At 37.7% G+C, this 20,365-nt stretch overlaps 1 protein-coding gene across 1 annotated transcript in view; it reads left to right on the forward strand.

Moving 5' to 3' along the window:
- The first annotated feature begins 2,368 nt into the window (after window positions 1–2,368).
- Window positions 2,369–20,365, forward strand: part of RAB18 (RAB18, member RAS oncogene family) — a 61,490-nt gene continuing 43,493 nt past the window's right edge. Inside the window, exons 1-2 of the mRNA XM_074193046.1 lie at window positions 2,369–2,643; window positions 8,109–8,164. Coding sequence (XP_074049147.1) covers window positions 2,576–2,643; window positions 8,109–8,164 — 124 coding nt within the window. The 5' untranslated portion in view covers window positions 2,369–2,575. The remainder of the gene's footprint in view (window positions 2,644–8,108; window positions 8,165–20,365) is intronic.

A 20,365-nucleotide genomic window follows, 5' to 3' on the forward strand; every position in this document is an offset into this window, starting at 1 on the left:
AATTAAATTGAAGTGAGGATCAAGAGAAATCCCATAGTCATTTTTTGTACTGCAATTAGAATACCAGGAGAAAGTAATAGAGTGAAAGACAACCAAGGTGTATTCCACTGTAAGATTTTTTTTATGCCTTTTTTCAGTAGCCTGCCATAGTGGAAAAACCTATTGGATTCAGAGACTGAAAAACTAGATTCAAATACCGACTCTGCAATGACTACATATGTGACTTTGGGCAAGATCCTTAACTAATTTTTTGGTTTCCTTTGTTGTTTTTCTGTTGTTCAGCTGTGTCTGACTCCTTGTGACCTCTTTTGACTCATTTAATAAAATTAGAATGTTAGACATTCTTTAATAGCCCATCCTAAAATCCTAAATTGGCAACCATTTGTTTTCTTTCTACCTCTCCACATGTTCCTTTATTCCCCTCATTATCTTTTTTTCTTTTAACTTCTAGACAGAGACCATATCCTATTGATCTCTTCTCCATTATGCTTCTGTCACCAACCCCTTCCTCTCCATTTCAGTTAACACTGACCTAGTGTAGGTTTGCATCATCTTACATCTTGATAATTGAAATGGTTTATTCTTTTTTCATATTTGGCATTATCTTTTCTCTCAAACATACCTCCTTTTTCTCTTGAAGGCACCACCATACTTCCAGTTATCTGTGTTCTCCACTTCAACTCCTTTCTCCTCATCCCTAATGATCCAGTCATTTGCCAAGCTTTATCAGTTATAGCTAGTAAATGGCAAGTGTCTGAGACTGGATTTGTTGAACTCCTGTCCTCCTGACTCCAAGGCTGGTGCTCTATCCATTGTGCCACCTAGCTGCCCAATATTCTATATGTATGAGTCTTTCCATCAAGTCTGGATTAAAGTTTTGGCCATGAAATCAGATTAATCTTTAGAAGTTGTCCTGATGAGGCACAAATGTTAACCTCTAGAGTTTGGCCTCAAGAAAGAACAAAACAGAATTAGGTTAATATATACATTTTTATTAAAGTTTCTCTAAGTTTGGAGATTAGACAGGCATGCATGAGGGATCTAGCTAGAGAGTCAAAGCCCCCCAAATGGAGCCCTTTTACTGTAGGGGTTTTTATAATTTTGACTATCTGAAGGCAAGATCTAAAATGTCAGTCACCTCTGACTTGTGCAATCAGAGAAAGATAAGGGCCCCTTCAACCTAGGATGAGTGGGGGGAGGCAACCCAGGAAAGGGTAGAGGGAAATTAGGATGAGGCAGAGAAATTGGACATCATCTGAGATTCCAGAAAAAGGAGTGGCTGTTTTCCATATGCTAAAGACCTTCATAAAGCACAGGAAGGGGATTTTTGGAAGCAAAACAGGCAAGCCTTTGTTTCTTTGGTTGACATTTTTATGTTCAAATTAGTATGTTCTTAAAAAAGAAGATTCCCCTTTTACAGTTGCTAATTTGATCCAATTAAAAGGCTTTCTTAATATTCATGTGAAAGGTGACTTTCCAACCATTTCTCATCTTAAAGGTCCAGAAAGAAAAAAAAAAATATATATATATATACACAGAAGCGTTGTATACATATATATGACAAAATTCACTGTTACAGTTATATGTATGTGTGTATATTGCTTTGCAAACTTCAAAGCTCTTTAAAAATGTTGGATATTGTTGTTGCTGTTATTATCCCTTCTCTTACGTCTGTGTAACCCGGGGCAAGTCACTCAGACTTCCAACTTCTGTAAAATAATACCTGTTCTTCTGAGGCTCAAATGAGCTAATGTAGGGTGCAGGTTTTGCTGCCTCAGAGGTGCTTCCTTAAGCTTTTTGTGGAGCATGGACCTCCTTGGCAGGATGGTCATCCCGAGGATCTTTTGTCGAAATAATATTTTTAAATGAAGAAAATCAAATATACAGGATTATAAAGGAAAACAATTGTGTTAAAATAGTTATAAGAATACATATATTTTAAAGATCCCCGGCTCCCCGTTAAGAACCTTGGCTCTTGGTGCATTTTGGGATGACTATAAAGCAAGTTTCTTGAGTTTTACACATTTTTTTTTTTAGTTTCTCCCCAGCATTTTACAGGTAAAAATAACCCGATTTTTACAGCGCTTTTAAGGTTTACAAAGAATATGTTTTTAAATTAATTTACTTAAAAAAAAGAAAGGGTGACACTCGCAGATCTAACCGGAGTAGTCTGGGATGTAACACATGGGCGCTCCGGGGCCCCCCCAAGGGAAGTGCAGGCGAAGGGGCGGGGCCGAGGCCGGGCAAAGGTCAGGGAGTGCGCTTGCGTAAGAGCCCCAGCGTGACAGCCGGAAGGCGTTGAGCCGCTCGACTTGGCGCAGGCGCAGATGATATCCGGGCGGGGGGGGGGAGGGCAGGGCGACTTTTGCGAAGCTTCACACGTAACCCAAAAAGGCTCGGTGAAATAAAAAAAAACAAAACAAAACAAAACCCAACAACAACTCCAAAAAAAAAAAAGAAAAGGCAGCGGCGGGCGGCGGCGACCGGCGCATGCGCAGGCCACTCCCCCTCCGCGAAGGGGAGAGCGCCCGAGTGAGGTGGCCGGCTGGCACAGGAGCGGCGACCCGGGGCCAGGATGGATGAGGACGTGCTGACCACCCTCAAGATCCTCATCATCGGGGAGAGCGGGGTGGGCAAGTCCAGGTGAGGGGCGCGCGGGAGCGCGGCCGGCGGGCTGCCCCTCCCTTCTGCCCTACTCCGCTCCGCTCCCGGCGGGACTGGCGGGGCCGGGCCGGGCCGGGCCTGGGCCGAGGCCTGCGCCTGCGCCGGCGGGGAGCTCTCCGGGCTCTTCCTCCCCGCCACCCCCACCCCCGGCCCGGGCCCCGCGGGGAGCCCCCCGGAGTGGGGGCGGGGGACCCCCGGCGCCGGGAAACCAGCTGAAGGCGGGGCCCGGGCCAGGGGCGGCCCGAGGGGGCCCGGGGCGGCCCGAGGGGCCTGGGCGCCGCCCCCGCCCGCCCTGTGCTCCTTATCGGGCCCCGAGTCCCTGCGTAGTTCAGCCCTGGGCGCCCTGTAGCTGCCCGGGCGCTACGGCCCCTGCACTGCCGGGGAGGCGCGGGGCCGGGCTGGGGCCGGGCTGGGGCCGGGCTGGGCCGGGGCCGGGGCCGAGCTAGGCCGGGCTGGGCCGGGGCCGGGGCCGGGCCGGGCCGGGCCGGGGCTTCGCCAGTTGGGCCGGGCCGCGCTCTTATCTTGGCCTCTCCGGGTCCGAGCTGCCAGATGTCGCCAGCCCCTCCCCCAGAAGAAGCGTCTCGGGGTGGCTTCCTCCTTCCCTCCCGGACCCCCCGAATGGTGCCGACTGTTGGTTGGGCCGGGGAGCCACCCTCGGGTGTGGGGCCGGGGCGTTGGGGCAGGAATGTGCCCGGCGAGCCCCGCACTTCCCACGGAACAAAAGTTCTTAAGGTGAAGTCATCGCTTGGTCACCTGACCATGAGTAAGGTCACCTGTGGGCAGCCTACCTGCCGGGGGAAGTTTCTCTTCTTAAACTCCATACTTTTTTTATCTTTATTAGTGATTAAAAATTGTACTAATAGGGGCGGCTAGGCAGCGCAGTGGATAGAGCACCAGCCCTGGAGTCAGGAGTCCCTGGGTTCAAATCTGGCCTCAGACATTTAATAATGACTTAGCTGTGTGGCCTTGGGCAAGCCACTTAACCCCATTTGCCTTGCAAAAACCTAAAAAAAAAATTGTACCGATCTAAAAGAAAGGTGATCTTCGCTTTAATTTGCCTATCTCTGATTCCTTGAAACTTGTTCTACGGTTTTTTCCGAAGACAAATTTTAATACAAGTATTACACTATGCCATATAGCCCACTTTCTTGAATATATCCATGTCCAATTTAGTGACTTGAGAAAAATATTCTACATCCCTGGGGCTAGGTATTTGAAAGCTTATGGACTGCTGTATCACTGTTGGGTTTGTTTAAATTAAGACTGTATATAATATTTTCCTCTGGTAAGCATGTATTTATTTTTCTCCATTATCCATCTATCCATCCATTGAGATGTCCATTATCATCCCAAATTTATTAAATGTTATAAGTATCTCACAGGAACCTTTTAACTACAATTCTTAATTACTGTCTTCATACAGTGTAAAGAAGAAATTCTTCACTATGATCATACACTCCTATGAGAAGGGTAGAATTGAAGCAGCTCAAAGGAAAGGTGACATATATAAAATTTAGGAGTTCACATGGACTATCTGTCTGGCGTGGCATTCTGAGCTTGTGTTGGGCTCATCCACCATGGTCTACTCACTGTATTTAGTCTCAAACATAGTGATGTCATCTTGGTTGTCTTTGAAAATGAAGGACAAGAACCAAACCATTGTTTCCATATAAACTGCTGTTAAGCCACTTTTTTTCTGCATCTTATATTTGTCCATATCAAAAGTTAGTTGCTGCCTCTTATTGAGATTTTTTAATATCTTAATTATATTGAGTGATAAAGTATGATAGACAGAAAAAAGGGAAAATAGGTTGACCCAACATAAGAAGAATATTAAGATTTGAAAGGGGGTCAGCTAGGTGGCACAGTGGATACACCTGTGTTCAAATATGACCCCAGACACTTTATAATTACCTAGCTATTGGACCTTGGGCAAGTCACTTAACCCCACTGCCTGCAAAATCTAAAAAAAAAATTTGAAAGGGTTGTTAGGAGTCATCTAATCCTACTTCTTCATTTTACAAATTAGGAAACTGAGGCCCAGGAAAGTTAAACTGAATTTAAGGTTGACCTCAAGCTTTGTGGGAGTCCTTGGTAGGATAAGCTGTCAAAGTGGATTCAGTATTAGTCTGTGTTAGTAGTAACGATTTTTTTTAAAAGCCCAGCTTTTTATTGTTCATCTCACTCTTGATGTATTGTGTAGATTTCTGGGTAACTCTTGTTAAGAGAAAGTTGGGAGGGTGACTAGGATGGTGAAGGGATGAGGAACTGTGTCATTGAGAATGGTTGAAGGAACTGGAAATATCTAACTTGAAAAGAAGATTTGGGGGAGAAAAAATAATAATACTTATTTTCAAATATTTGAAGGGCCCTAGAGAGACTAGATTTTCTGTCTAACATCAAAGAAAAAAATGGATAAAAGTTCCAGGCAACCAGATTTCAGCTCAGTATGATGAATTCCATTTGAAAGTGGAGAGGTGGCTAGGTGGCACAGTTCATAGAGCACTGGAGTCAGGAGTACCTTAGTTCAAATCTGGCCTCAGACACTTAACAATTACCTAGTTGTGTGGCCTTGGGCAAGCCAAAACCTTAGGAAAAAAGAAAGAGAGGGTTCTATTTGTGATGTCACCAATATATATATTTAAGCAGAGGCTGGAGATACACCAATAATTGGACAAGTTCTGTTGACTTTAAACGAAAGGTAGTGAGAGAAGGAGAAAGAAAACTTATGATTTGCTATTTAAAGCTATTTGAAACTATTCAAATTGTTTATGCAAAAGTTTTTTACCTTAATCTTGTTAATTAGTAACTTATAAAGTATTAGATACTCATACTCGTGTTCAAAATCTGATAGTAATAACAATTATTAACAATACCAGAAAACTTACAGCAATGGTTTTTTCCTTTTTATTTTTTGAGTGGAACTAGTCCTTTTTAAAAATTATTGTTGCTTTTATTTATTTTTTACAGTACCTTTATTTCTTAGTATATTCTTCCCCAGCAGGGAGTCCTAGTCCTCTCTTTAATAAGCACAAGCTTGTTCATTATAATTATACAGTTATCCGTGTTTTTTAAATGACTGCTTTTTTTCAATTGCTTTGTTTAAAGTCATATGTTCTGTTTCCTGGTTCTTTACACTCAGTTTGCATGACTGTGCTTCTCTGTATTCATCATATTCCATATTTCTTGTGGCACAATAATAATAATTCTCTCTCTCTATATATATATATGTGTGTGTGTGTGTGTGTGTGTATATATATATATATAAAAACATTTCTGTAAACAGAATTTATCTAGTCCTTGTCCAATTCGGGGGGAAATCTCTTGTTTAGGGGGTCTTTTATTATAAAAAGTATAATAGAAAATGTTTCTGTCTTTGGTCTTCTTGGTCTTTATGCCTGGTGTATGGTACAGAAGTTGTGGGCATTTTAGTTCTTTTTCTTTACATAATTACAAATTTCCTAACAGTGGTTTTGCCAGCTCATAGCTCCAACAACATTGTGTTAGTGTGCTTCTCTTTCCTTAGCCCCCCTTCAATACTGATTGTTCTCATCTTTTGTCATCATTGACAATTTGCTGGGTATGAATCAAAAAACCTCAGGGTAATTTTGATTTACTTTTCTCTTAGTGATTTGGAGCAGTTGTTAATTTCTCTGCCTAATGAAAATGGCACTTTAAAGCTTTTCATCAATATATTGAAGACCCACTGCTTGCCTTGTGACCTTTGCAAATCTTCAGAAAGTTTCATCTAAAAAATGGAATTAACATAGATTACTTGCTTCAGCATTTTTTTATGATCAAATACAAGAATATATGTAAAGACATTATATAAATGTAAATTATACTATTTAAGTCTATGAATATCTTTTATGCTTCTACTATGTACAATGCTGGTTGCTAAGCTGGGTTTACAAAACTGTTTACTACCTGTAAGGACAATCCATTTTACATTTAGTTGTGAACACAGGTAAAGATAGGTTAATTTGAGAATGGAGAGAAAAACTAGTAACTGGGAGATCCAGGAAAGCTTTAACAGAAGGTAGAATCTTTTGGGCTCTTACTATAAGAATTCTGGAAAGAGAGTGAATGTATTTCATTGACATGGAAAAAAAAATTTATGTGACTGAGGTTGGGAGGAAGGAGAAGATGGAATGGAAATTTGAAAAGCTGTTAGTCAAATTTGTTAGAGATGTATATAAATGTAAATATGTAATATGCAAAGTGAATCTCAATAGGAGGCTGTAAGAAATGTTAAAAATTAAGTTTTGAAACATTTTTCTGAGATTGAAATAAAATAAGACCAAAAAGGTAGATTTGGAGTCAAGTGTTGAAGGACCTTAAAAAAACCAGACTGATTTGCTGGTGCTTTTTTGTCATATAGGCACCAGAGAAGATGTTAGCTCAATGCAGTGGAGGAACAACTTTGATCAATAGGAAGAGTTCTGACTCTGGAGTCAGAAGATTTGAGTTCAACTCCTACCTTTGATACTTTTTACCTGTGTGACCTTGAGAAAGTTCCTTCCACTTCATTGTTTGTGATGGCCTCTAAAACTGTGATCCTAAATGTTGTGGAACATATGGCTTATAATTGCAGTTTCAGTAGTCCAGGTTAAAAAAAATAAACTCAAATGTTAGGAGGAACCTTACAGGTCATCAAGCCTACTCATTCCCTTCATTTTATACACAAGGAAACTGAGTTCTTGTGAGCAGAAAGCAGATGCATGAAAGATAATTTGTATAGATCGAATTGACAAGCCTTAGCAACAGTTACCATCATTACAGAATAAAACAAATAGAAAATTGAATATAAACTGTAGTCCCAAAAGCTAGACTCTGATTCCAAGCAAAATCTAGAGTTATTGATCTTTTACTTACACCTCACCAACATTTTCTAATGATTCCTGTCCCCAGTTATCTCTTATTAATAATTCCAAATTGCTTTTTTCCAATAATCAGACAAATTCAGCGCTCTATAAGCAGTGTATCAGTGAACTTGCCTTCCTACACCTCAAACATCTGTTTCCAAAGAGGTTCATTTTTTTCCCTCAGACCTGTGCAAAAGAAAGAAGACAGGGAATGATGTAGAGAAATTTTTAGTTGTGGAGTAAAGATTAGAGAAAGATGAATGTTTTAAGATTTCCCCAAAGGAACATATTTACAACATATTTGTGTAGTTACGGTGTAGTTTTGCTGTTGGTAAGGGATTATTCAGCTGAATATGAGAGTGACATTTCATCCTCAAGTTACTAGATTTATTTCCTTACCTTTCTCCCAACATAACTTTCCTACAGCACCTCCTTTTCACCTCCTTCCCACTTCTAGCCTGAGGTTGTGCCATCGTTACAGATCAGCTATCATTTTCTTTTTATATATCGTTGCAATAATTTAATCAAATTTGTTGAAAGAAAAGTGTTTCTAAACTTAATTTTTAACATCTCTTGCAGCCTTCTTTTGAGATTCACCGATGATACCTTTGATCCAGAGCTTGCAGCAACAATTGGTAAGCTATGTTTTAAACAATGATAGTATTAATGAAATGTAAGACTTCATATTTGCAATTCCCTCAAATCAAGTAGAATGATAGAAGCTCATATGCACTGGCAAATTTTTTTGGATGGAAAATGAAAGTAAATGTTTTGAATATTGCTTCTTTTATGAATAGTCTAATATCTTGATGCAGCCTATTAAGATGGGAAGAGTACTGGATTGAGTTCTAGTTCTGACTTTGCCATTAAATATTAGCAAGTCAGTCTCATTGGACCTTTCTTTCCTCAGTTATAATGTAAGAATGTGGATGACTTTCAATTCCATATAAATTACCCTTCAAAATGATGTAGTTTCTATGAAATATTTTTTGACAGAATTAGCATTTGTATTTTTGTCTCTCAATTGCATGAATAGAGAAAAACTATTGACGATTTCAAACATCAGGTAATTCAGCAGGCATTTGTTGGATTTGGGGATATAGTATAACATTTTTCTTGTTATTTTTCATTTTTAAGAATTAAGAATTTCCTATTAGTAGTCAGACTATTTACTGAATATAGATCCATTGAACTTTTGAGAATGATTGATCTCTCTATTCAGAAAGCATAGTCATGATTTTTCCTTGTCTCAAAGATTTATTTCAATCTTTAGCAATTATAGAAAGGTATTTTATATTGAAAAGAAAAGAATACACAGATCTTGTGTAGTTGAGAGGCCATATATATTTAGCTTAGATAAAACTCAGACTTGAATTATTTATTCCCAGTACAGACCCTTACAGCCTGAATTTTTGAAAACAAAGCTGTTCTTACAATCATATTTCTCAGATTGCTATTATGGACTAAAAGCAATATGATTCTCCACAGATATTTCAAAAAATATTATATCCTAGTCTTATTTCAGTCTTATTTGATAACTGAAAACAGTATTTACAAAATAGCTAAGTACTGGACTAAAAGTTGACCCTTAGTACTACATTGAAATCAAATCCCTGGTTTCTATGTAGTAATATCTTTTTTTCCTTACTGGCACAAAACTATTTTTAGATGACTTTTATTTTTATCACTGCTTGACTATAAACAAAAAGAAGACAGTAGCATGCTGTTGATTCTTTTGTGCCAAGGCTATAGCTGGAGTGTTTCTGCATTTAGTGGAATGTGGCAGAAAGCACATCCTTAGGATGTACATCTTAGAGGCAATTTATCCAAGGTGGGTTATCAAAAAGAGATAGGTCTTTTGAAGATTCACTTAGCTTTGTTTGTGCTAGGTAGGAATGATTGAAAATTAAGCATTGAAGTTGAGGACTACAATTTGTGCAAATTGCCCAGAACATCTTGACTTGATATATGAGATAGGCTTAATAATTAGGAGAAACTTTTCCACTTGAAGAGCTTTGGTTTTTGCAGTCATCATAATGTGCTTTGTTTTATTAAACTTTTGAATATAATAATACATAGTTGGATAACTGAGATGTTATTTTTAAGCAATTTCCACATAGTTTTTAAATTTGAACATCCAACTACCTACTATGAATGTTTGAGGACTGACACATATCAACCAAAAGCTCTCCATCAAGTTATCAAGCATAATGAATTATTTGGATTCTCTTCAAACCTCTACTATTTACTCCCTGCTTATTTTTAGGCAAGTCAGCTGACTTACATGAATCTGGTAACTAGACTGTAAGTCACTCTAGTTTCTTTATATTAAACTGAGCTAGTTGGAGTCAATGATCTGTAAGGTTTCTGCTGGATGGCTTAGTGAATAAGGGTGCTGGACTTGTAGTCAAGACTGTTTAAGCAAATTCTGCCTCAGACACTTCTATCAAACTTAACCAAGTTATGAAAATCAAATGAGATAATATACATAAAGTATTTTGCATACATTAAAGGACTCCGTCTAAATCTTAGCTGCTACTTTTTAATCAAGAACAGAGATCAGCTCTGCTTCTAACCAATGGTTCATGATAATACTGTTTTTCTTTGGCATATACTTGTGATTTCATTGCTGTAACTGGTGCTTGACATCTTTATTCATGGTTATGTCGTTGTCTGGCCACCGAAGGTGAAGTGACTTGTTTATGACCATTAAATCTAGTATGTGTCAGAGGCAGGACTTGCAACTCTGATGTTGGAGTTTATCTACACATTACCTTGCTTCTCATAGCAAGAACTTAATTTGAAATGTCCTCATTATAAAGTTATGGTTATCAATGCTTCTCCTTTGACAAAGATATTTCTAGTATTACAGTATTTTCATTTTTTGTGCTAATCCTTCCAAAAAACTCTTGGACTAAGAATTTCTTTGATAATTAATAGTTCTTTGTGAGAGACAGGATGGTATAGGGTATCAACCTTGGAATTAGGAAAGCCTGTACTCAGTATGGCCTTAAACTTGCCACCTGTGTGACCTGACAAATCACTTAACTTTTCACTACTCTTAGCTACTCTAAAACAGTCATTTACTGACCTTTCTGACTTTTGTAACTTATCTACATCACTGTTTGGAATTTGTGTTCACACAGGATAGTAACCATACCAGTGAAATCACACTTGTACAGAACAGGAAAAGTTTGTTGGTGAAAAAAAACCCACAAAAACATTCTGGTTTGCATTTCATTTTCTTTTATTCAGATTCCTAATCAGTATCTTAAGTGGGATAATCTTCATAAAGCATTGTGCTATGTAATTGGCAGGTTGAAGTGGTTCTTTCAAAGAATAGTATCTTCATTGCATTGATGGGTAGTGGTCCTTTTTAGTTTATGGAGGTGGGTATTGGAATCATTCTTTTGACACCTAGAGAGATCAGCTGCTTTTTTGGAGCAGTTGAAAGAAACCCAACAGATATTGTAGACTTGGGGAGGGTATTGTATACTTCTGGTTATATTTCTGTTCACATTCCAAAGCCTTTTCTGAGTTTGGATCAGCACCAGCATCTGCTGATTCGAATTGAAATAAAATTCAGCTAGTGAGAGTGGACATTCCCAAGAAAGTTCATATGTGAACTTAAGTTACTAACTTAAGTTACTAAAAAGAAAGTAGAACTTGTTAGCCTTTCTAGAGTCTTAATTTTTTTCACTCAATTCCTACTATGTTTTAGGCATTGTACTAGGCAAAAAGGATGCAAAACCCAAAATGAAACAATTTCTACTTTCAAGTATGTCTCTTTATATTAGGGGTTAGAGAAGAGGTGGGAAACTAAATATATGCAGATGATTAAATACAAAATGTGGACAAAGCAATTTCTGGAAGAGGGTACTAGCATCTAGGGGAATGAGTAAAGTCTTCCTTTAGGGAGTAGCACTTTTAACTGAGTTTTGAGGGAGGCTAGGATATGTTTGGGGAATAAAAGGCATCAGATGGGAATTGGAACAGTCTGTACAAGAGAGAGCAGGCAGACTGGTTTGACTGGAAAGTAAAGTGTCCAAAGGAAGGCAAACATTAATAATGTTCAGTGGGCCTAGAAAGACATGTGGGAGCTCAAATTGTGAAGGGCTTTAAAACCAAAGAAAGGAAGCTTAATTTGAGATCTAGAGCCAAGAAGGAACCACTGGGAACTTCTTGAGCAAGTGAGTAACATAGTCACATCTACATTTTAGGAGTTTCAGTTTGGTGGATTAAGTGGAGTGGGGAAAAGACTGGAGACCAGGAGAGCAAATAGGAGGCTATTCAAATAGCTTTGTTCAGGTGATAGGTGGTAAGGGTCTGAACTAGATAGTATTAATTCTAGTGGGGAAAAGGGAACAGATGTGAGCTCTATTGTATAAATATAATCAACAATATTTGGCAAGTAATTGAATAGGAAAGAATGGGGAAGACAATGCCACCAAGGTTGTGAACCTGGTTATTGGTATACTCAACAGAAATAAAAAGTGAGGAAGAGGAAGTTTTGAGGGCACCATGAGGAGACAATGAGTTCTATTTTGTTGTTGTTGTTGTTGCTGTTCTGTTGTTTTGTGTCCAACTCTATAGTTACCCCATTTGGGGTTGTCTTGGTAAAGATAGTGGAGTGGCTTACTATTTCCTTCTCCAGCTCATTTTCCAGATGAGAAAACTGAGGCAGACAGTCTGACATGACTTATCCAGAGTCACACAGATAGGTAGTAAGTTTCTGAGTTCATTTGGGCACAATGAATTTGAGAAGTCTTCTGAACTTTTAATTGAAGATATCAAGCATATGTGATGAAGAACTGGAATTTTGGTGAGGGGGCCACATATACAAATCTCAGAATCACCTTCAAGGTGTTAACATGACATGCTTCACAAATAGAATATCAACAGTGATAATAGAAGTGTACCACATTTGAATTGTAACAGTTGATTTCTGATATGTTTTACTAAAAAGACTGCTTAAGAGTTATTAGGCCAGACCAAGTATTTACTGGCAGTATTCTTAACATTATTAAATAATGAGGGGTCTTTTAGGGAATGGACAACTCTAAGTAGAATAGGGATGGTGTTGAACATGTTATTTTCCTAAAGTGCAGGCTTGACTGTGTCATATCTTCTCTTTAGTTGGGGTTTTCTGTTTTCTCTAGCATCATATAAATTGCTTTTTTTTCCATTTAGAGCTCCTCATAATCTGGTCATTCTTTCCTTTCTTGTTGCATGTTTCTTCCCTCCACATTCTACAGTCTAGCAATACTAGCAAACTTTCTCTCCTTCCCAGAGGACATGACACTTAATCTTTTACCTTCATACTTTTTATACTGGTAGGGGATTTATGCCTATAATACTCTTCTCCTTTACTTCAGGCTCTTGTATTCTTCCTCTACACAGGGTGCGGCTAGGTGGCACAGTGGATAGAGCACTGGCCTTGGAGTCAGGAGTACCTGAGTTCAAATCCGGCCTCATACACTTAATAATTACCTAGCTGTGTGGCCTTGGGCAAGCCACTTAACCCCATTGCCTTGCAAAAAAAACAACTAAAAAAAACCTCTACTCATACCTTTCTTGATCCCTTAACTGTTAGGGCTTTTCCTCCCTACTCTTATACTTAGGAGCAACTAGGTGGTGCAGTGGATATGGAGCACTGACCTTGGAATCAGGAGGACTGAGTTCTCATCCAGCCTCAGACACTTGCCACTTACTAGCAGTGGACAAGACACTTAACCCTAATTGCCTCACATCTAGGGCCATCTCCAGTCTTCCTGATACATATCTGGCCACTGGACCCAGATAACTCTGGAGGAGAAATAAGGCTGGTGACGTAGCATAGCGCCCCCCCCCATCCAATTCACGTGCTTGTGATGGCATCATCTCCCTGATGTCATGGTCATCTTTGAGAATGAAAGACAAAATAAGAGCAACATTTTTTTATACTTAGATATATGTTTTTCCTCAATTAGAATGTAAGCTCCCTGAGGGAAGGAACTTAACTTAGCTTTACTTTGTCGTTTAGCATTTGGCAATGTATCTACTAGCACATTGCTACTTTATAAATCCTGTTAATTTATTGGTTTAGAAAATCAATAGCCATAGATCTTTAGGGTTATTTTTTTCCTTCTTTGAGATTGAATCACATGTATTGAGGGGTAGTCCTTTATGAAGATATGATATAGGAATGGACAGGCTTCCCAAGAAATTTGCTTTTAACAAATTGTAATGATGTATTTTTACTTTTTCCACCTATTTCTGGAAAATGACTCCTTTCAGCTGTCCTCCAGATACAACCTTTCCCTAATAAAGAAATACTCAATATTATGATCAGATTTGAAAAGTATATGCAACGTATTTTGTCTTAGTAATATCTCTGCTGTGAAAAAGGATGTTCCATTTTCTGTTCTCTAGACCATAGCTGGTTTTTAATTATTCAGTTTTCCTTTAATGATATTTGCATTTACATAGTTATATTCATTGTTTATATTCCTTTGGTTTTGTTTATTGGCTGCATTGATCAATTTATACAAATCTCATGTCTTTTTGAATCTCATATTTTGTCATTTCTTATTATTTAGTAATATTTAACTACATTCATATTTATATATGAATAGTTCATTCATCCATAGCTGAAATGTAGGTCACTCAAGTCAGCAAATTTTTTTTTTTTTTAGATTTTTCAAGGCAATGGGGTTATAAGTGGCTTGCCCAAGGCCACACAGCTAGGTAATTATTAAGTGTCTGAGGCCAGATTTGAACTCAGGTACTCCTGACTCCAAGGCCAGTGCTCTATCCACTGTGCCACCTAGCTGCCCAAGCAAAATCTTTTAATTTATTTGGACCTTTGTTTTATCTTTAAATTCCATGGGACAGTGTTTCAGGTATGGTGTTACTGATTCAAAGACTGTGAATGTGTTGTGATTTTTTGTCTAATTTCAAATTACTCTCTGGAAAAGTTGGTCTACTTTATTTCCCCAACTGTATGTATTCATATACCTATCTTCTCAAAGTACCTCCATTGTTTTCTGTTTTCATTTTTTTTAAATGTCATGGTATGATTTAAAAAAAAAATTTATTTAAGGCAGTGGAGTTTGAGTGACTTGCCCAAGGTCATCCAGCTAGGCAATTATTAAGTGTCTGAGGCCAGATTTGAACTCGGATATTCCTGACTCCAGAGGCCAGTGCTCTATCCAATGTGCTACCTAGCTCCCCCCCATGGTGTGATATGTTTGAACCAATTTTCTCTTATTAATGATTTTAAGCATATTTTATTGAAGTCATTTTGCTTTCCAATTTTCTAGTAATATTTGTCCAGCAAATTCCCTCCCTCTAGCATTCCTGCTGTCCTACTAATCTTCAGTCCTCTTGTCTCCTGTCTGCTTCCCTACTTGCAAACCTGTCTCTTCTTTCTTAAAACAAAACAAAAAAATCTCGCTTCATTCACGAGCAAGCTGTTATCTTAAGCCTTTCCTTCCCTTAGTTACTCTTCTGAACTTTAGTAGTATATCACAAGCTGCTTCTTGAAATTTTGCACTGATATTCCACAGACCCTTGGTGAGAGGGGATAGGGAACAGCCCATAAACTACCCTGAGAGCCAGATCTGTCTAAGTCCAACTCACAAATATACACTAAATATATAAAGTAATTTTAGGTGTAAAATCATTTTAAAGGTTTTTATTTTAAAATAATTTTTAGCTTAGAGATCTCACCAAAATTGGGGTCATACAAAAACAGCTTAGCAGTGGATTTTGAACCCTGCAACATAGACACTTAAAATCTAATATGCTCCCAAAAGAGCACTTTTTTTCTTTGAACCCTCTCCTTTTCTGAACCTTCCCTCACCCAAGCTCACAATCTTAACCTGAGTAGTCCTTGACTCCATTCACTCACCCCACCTATCCAGTACTCTAGTTTTTAATGCTCTTCGTAGTCTGACTCTTTCCTAGCTTTGCAGTCTTACTCTTTTATTCTCCTTGGTGAACTGTAGATTCCAGTATAGGGTTTCTCCTTCTTATACTTCTTTCTTTGCATATGGTACATCATCTCCCAATTCCATACTTTTTCATTGACTTTGAATGCTCTCCCTCTTCTTCTCTAACTCATGGCCACCCTGGTTTTCTACTTTAACAAAAGACCTTTCTGATCTTCCACCTCTTCCTCCTCCCCAATAATATTTTTCTCCTGAGACTGGTAGCAAGTCCTTATAAAATGCTTTTTTGATGGACTTGTTTCTATTTACATTGTTGTAATTGTATATTGTTATTTTTCTGATTTTGTGTATTTTAATATCAGTCTCCCTGTGCTTCTCTATACCTATTATATTTACCCTTTCTTTTCCAGTTCAGTGATATTCCAGTGGGAGACTAATGTGTAGAGTGCTGGGCCTGGAATCAGGAACACTCATCTTCATTTGTTCAAATTTGACCTCAGACGTTTATTAGCTTTGTGACCTTGGGCAAGTCACTCAACCTTGTGTGCCTGAGTTTCCTCATTTGTATAATGAGCTAGAGAAGGAAGAGGTAAACACTTCAATATCTTTGCCAGAAAAACCCCAAATGGGGTCTCAAAGAATTAGATGGGATATTTGTATATCACAGTTTTAGTCGTTCCCTAGTTATTGGGTAACTATTTTGCTTCCAAATTTTTGACACCACATTTGAGTGTTATATCAGACCTTTCTACTGCTTTTTTTTTTTTTTGCAAGGCAATGGGGTTAATTGGCTTGCCCAGGGCCACACAGCTAGGTAATTATTAAGTGTCTGAGGTGGCATTTGAACTCAGGTACTCCTGACTCCAGGGCTGGTGCTTTATCCACTGCGCCACCTAGCTGCCCCCTTCTACTGCTTTCTATACTCCCACTTCCTCAGGGGTGGGAGGGGCATCTCATCCCTTTCTCTCTATTTGTACTTTTCACATGCTGCTCTGGATAGTTGTGTTTTTCTTTTGCCACCCATTCCTGACCTCTGTTCTGGTCCCCCTTCTACCTCTCTATCTCTCCCCTTTGGTCTCCCAGTGAATTTGTGTAGTTGGTCTTGTTTTTGTTGACTTTCATTTGAACTTAAAAAAAAAATTGTTGCAGAAGTCATCCAGTGATTTTGACTATGGGGTTCATATATCTCCAGGAAAGCACACCCCACATTTTGGAAATTCTTCATTTCTTTAAGAAAATTTTCTGGGGAAAAGTGACTATTTTCTTCCTAATCATTTCTTTGTTTTATTGACCTCATTTATTTTTACACCACCTTCATTTCCAAATATATTGTTTCCCCTATCCCCCACTCAGTTTAAACTTTAAACCATCCCTTAAAGATTAATAAAGAAATGATGGAAGAGAGTATTCATATAAACTTAGTAATACATGTTATCTGACAACGTCACATTTCACATTGCTAGTTCACTATCTGCAAAGGTGATTTCATTGTTTCTCTTAAGGACAAACTTGTCATTAAAATTACATAGCTTTAAGTTTCATCTCGCAACATTTTGTTTTATGTTATAAAAGAGCTAGCATACTTGAGAGTCTAAAGTTAGTTTTGAAACACATGGTGAGCCATAGAATGACTCAACTATGTCTGTGTGTCTGAAAGTACTCTAGTTGGATGACTTCTGCAACAATTTTTTTTTAAAGTTCAAATGAGGGGGCAGCTACGTGGCACAGTGGATAGAGCATTGGCCCTGGAGTCAGGAGTTCCTGAGTTCAAATACAGCCTCAGACACTTAATAATTACATAGCTGTGTGGCCTTGGGCAAGCCACTTAACCCCATTGCCTTGCAAAAAATAAAAATAAAAAAAATAAAGTTCAAATGAAAGTCAACAAAAGCAAAAGTATAATTATATTGAAATTTGCTTATAATAACAGCTAATATTTGCATAACACTTTAAATTTTGAAAAATACTTTATATATATTCTTTCAAGTGAGGGGTTTAATGTTTTCTACTAAGTTTTTTTTTTTATTTTGCTATTGAAATGGACATTTTTGAGTAGTAGATAATGTGCACACTTTTTTGGTCTTGCTATTGCCATTTGGAAAATCTGCTTTAATTTTTTAGAATCTGTGGTATTCCATGCCTTGCAGCCATGTATATACCTTGAAGCAACACTGTTGATCTTAAGAAGACAAGAATTTGGGGTGGCTAGGTGGCGCAGTGGATAATGTACCGGCCCTGGAGTCAGGAGTACCTGGGTTCAAATCCGGTCTCAGACTCTTAATAATGACCTAGCTGTGTGGCCTTGGGCAAGCCACTTAACTCCATTTGCCTTGCAAAAAAAAAACCCTAAAAAAAAAAGAAGACAAGAATTTGTTTGAGTTTGGGAGTCATTAAAAGAACTTGAGAGTTTCCCAAAAGTGGTTCATTCTACTTTTTTCCCTTCTGTTAAATTCTGGATTTAGCTCATTATCTATTTTTACCATTTGTCTAAGATAAATATACTGAAAAGTGGATAAGCCATAGAGATGATCTAGACATATGTAAATAGGTTAAGACTCTGTTGAGTGATTATGAAGGTGCTATAATGTTCTGGTGTTTGAAAACAAGATAACTGTTTCATCTACAAATAAAAATACTTTGTAGAGCATTTCACTGCGACTTGTGCCAAGCACTTTCCGTGATATCCGTTATTTGGGTATATATCTCCTTGTTTTTTGCCCCTCCCCTTGTTATAAATATAGATCATGGAATCATGTTAGCTCAATTTAACGTTTCAGAATCCTATATGATTTTGATATACTTTCACTTTAAGATATCCTCAGTGCATGGAAACAATAGCTTGTCTAGACCAGGTATAAATGTGGGGAGTTTATGTTGGTAATGATTCTCAGAATTTCTGAAAGAGGGGAACATACTGAAGGCATCAAAACAAAACAGAAGGCCTCTGACCTAATTATTACTTTCCAAAGTCTATAATTGCTGATTTCCATGTCTACTTTGCTATATTTTAAAATGTTTTTATGAGGATATTTTAAACATGAAAGAAAATACTAGCTAACAGTGACTAATAGCATCTAGGTGACTCTGAGCACCGCACCTAGAGTTAGGAGGATTCATCCTTGTGAGTTCAAATCTGACCTTAAACATTGATTGACTGTAGGACCCTGCCTCAGTTTCCTCATCAGTAAAATGAGCTGAAAATTAAAATGGCAAACCATTCCAGGATCTCTAATAAGAAAACCTAATATGGGGTCACAGAGACCTAGACATGTGGAAAAAAGGACTGAGCAACAGCCAACATTTATTTCACATTTAACAGTGTGCCAGACACTGTGCTAAGGGCTTTACAGTTATTATCTCATTTGACCCTGATAACAATGCGAGGAGGAAACTGGGGCAGACAGAAGTTAAATGATTTGTCCACATTCACACAGCTACCAAGGTTAGATCTGAACTCGTATCTTCTGAATCCAGTCTATCCATCATGGCGCCTCCTAGATGCCCCAAAGGAAAATGCAGAAAAATGTGTTCAACAGAAAAGGGGTATAAAACTTTATTCTTCTTCTCAAGTTTTTGCTCCCAGTACCCTATTAAGGCAGGCACAGTTATTATTTCAAGTCTGATTTTTTAATCAGCTCCTCCAGCATTGATTACAAACTGCTTTGTGACTTAGAATTGACATGTCTGGGCTTAATTCCTTTGAGACTGAAAAACTGATTACCTTGCTTTATGTTATTAGCTGACAGGTCTTTTGACAAGCAGCTATATAGAATATTTACTTTTCATCTTAGTATAAGCATCCTCATCCCCCAAAGTCTACGAGTCTCTACTAACAATCTTTAAGAATCCTTAGTTACTCCCAAATATAGCGAGGCATTGGAAAGGACGTTAGTGAACTACGTCATTTAACAAAATAAAAATGTAATAAATAGGTTATGTTAATTTGTGTTTTTTAAAATTATGCAGCCTGCAGGTATACATTTCTGTTTAAGTTTGACACCATTGATTTATAGCATTGTTTCTTTTGAAGACTATTTTAATTTAAAATTTTTTTAAATTGTAAATTAATTTTTAAAATAATTTTGTCTTTTTATGTCAATTTTCCTTTTTTGAATTTGTCACAATCAATTTACAGAGAATTGTCATGCATAGTTGAGAAATATTTATATGCCTTCTTGTTCCTGTTTAGTTATTGCTATAGATCTGACCTATATGTTTTCAACTTTTTTTTTAGGTCCTTAATCTCTTTGTTTTTCTATTTTTTGATTAGACTGAGTGGAGTACATTGAGATTCCTTAACTCTTGGTTTCATAGGCAGAAGCAACTAGATGGCACACTAGGTACAAGGTTCCTAGTGCTAGGTACGAGATTCAAATCCTTCAGACATATAGTAGCTGTGTAAATCTTGATCAGTTGCTTAACCTCTTTCTGCCTTAGTTACCTTTTCTGTAAAATGAAGATAACAATTGTATCTATTTCCCAGTATTGTTGTGGATCCTAAATGAGTTAAGAAATATAAAGCTCTTTTTAAACCTTAAAGTATTAGATAAATGCTATCTATTATTGTCTTTTTCTTCCTGTAAATCATTTATCTTTTTCATTAACCATCTAGATCCTATTTCATGCATAAGTAAAATTATTGATACTATTTTGTCTTTGATTATTAAATTATAATTAGTTTCTTTTTATTTCTTTTATCGAATATATTTTTATTATATACTTGCCTGAGATAATGATTTAGAGGGTAAAAAAAGCAGGAATAGTACTTTACCTAAATCATAATAGATTGTGTTCAAGGCCTTCATTTTGATTTGTATGAATCTGTCAACTTTAAGTATATATATTTTTTCTTAGTCCACATAGGTCAATTTCTTTTTTTCTTTATTCTTTTTTAGAAAAATTTTT

The sequence above is a fragment of the Macrotis lagotis genome, chromosome 7, assembly GCF_037893015.1.
Source record: "Macrotis lagotis isolate mMagLag1 chromosome 7, bilby.v1.9.chrom.fasta, whole genome shotgun sequence".
Taxonomy (NCBI): domain Eukaryota; kingdom Metazoa; phylum Chordata; class Mammalia; order Peramelemorphia; family Peramelidae; genus Macrotis; species Macrotis lagotis.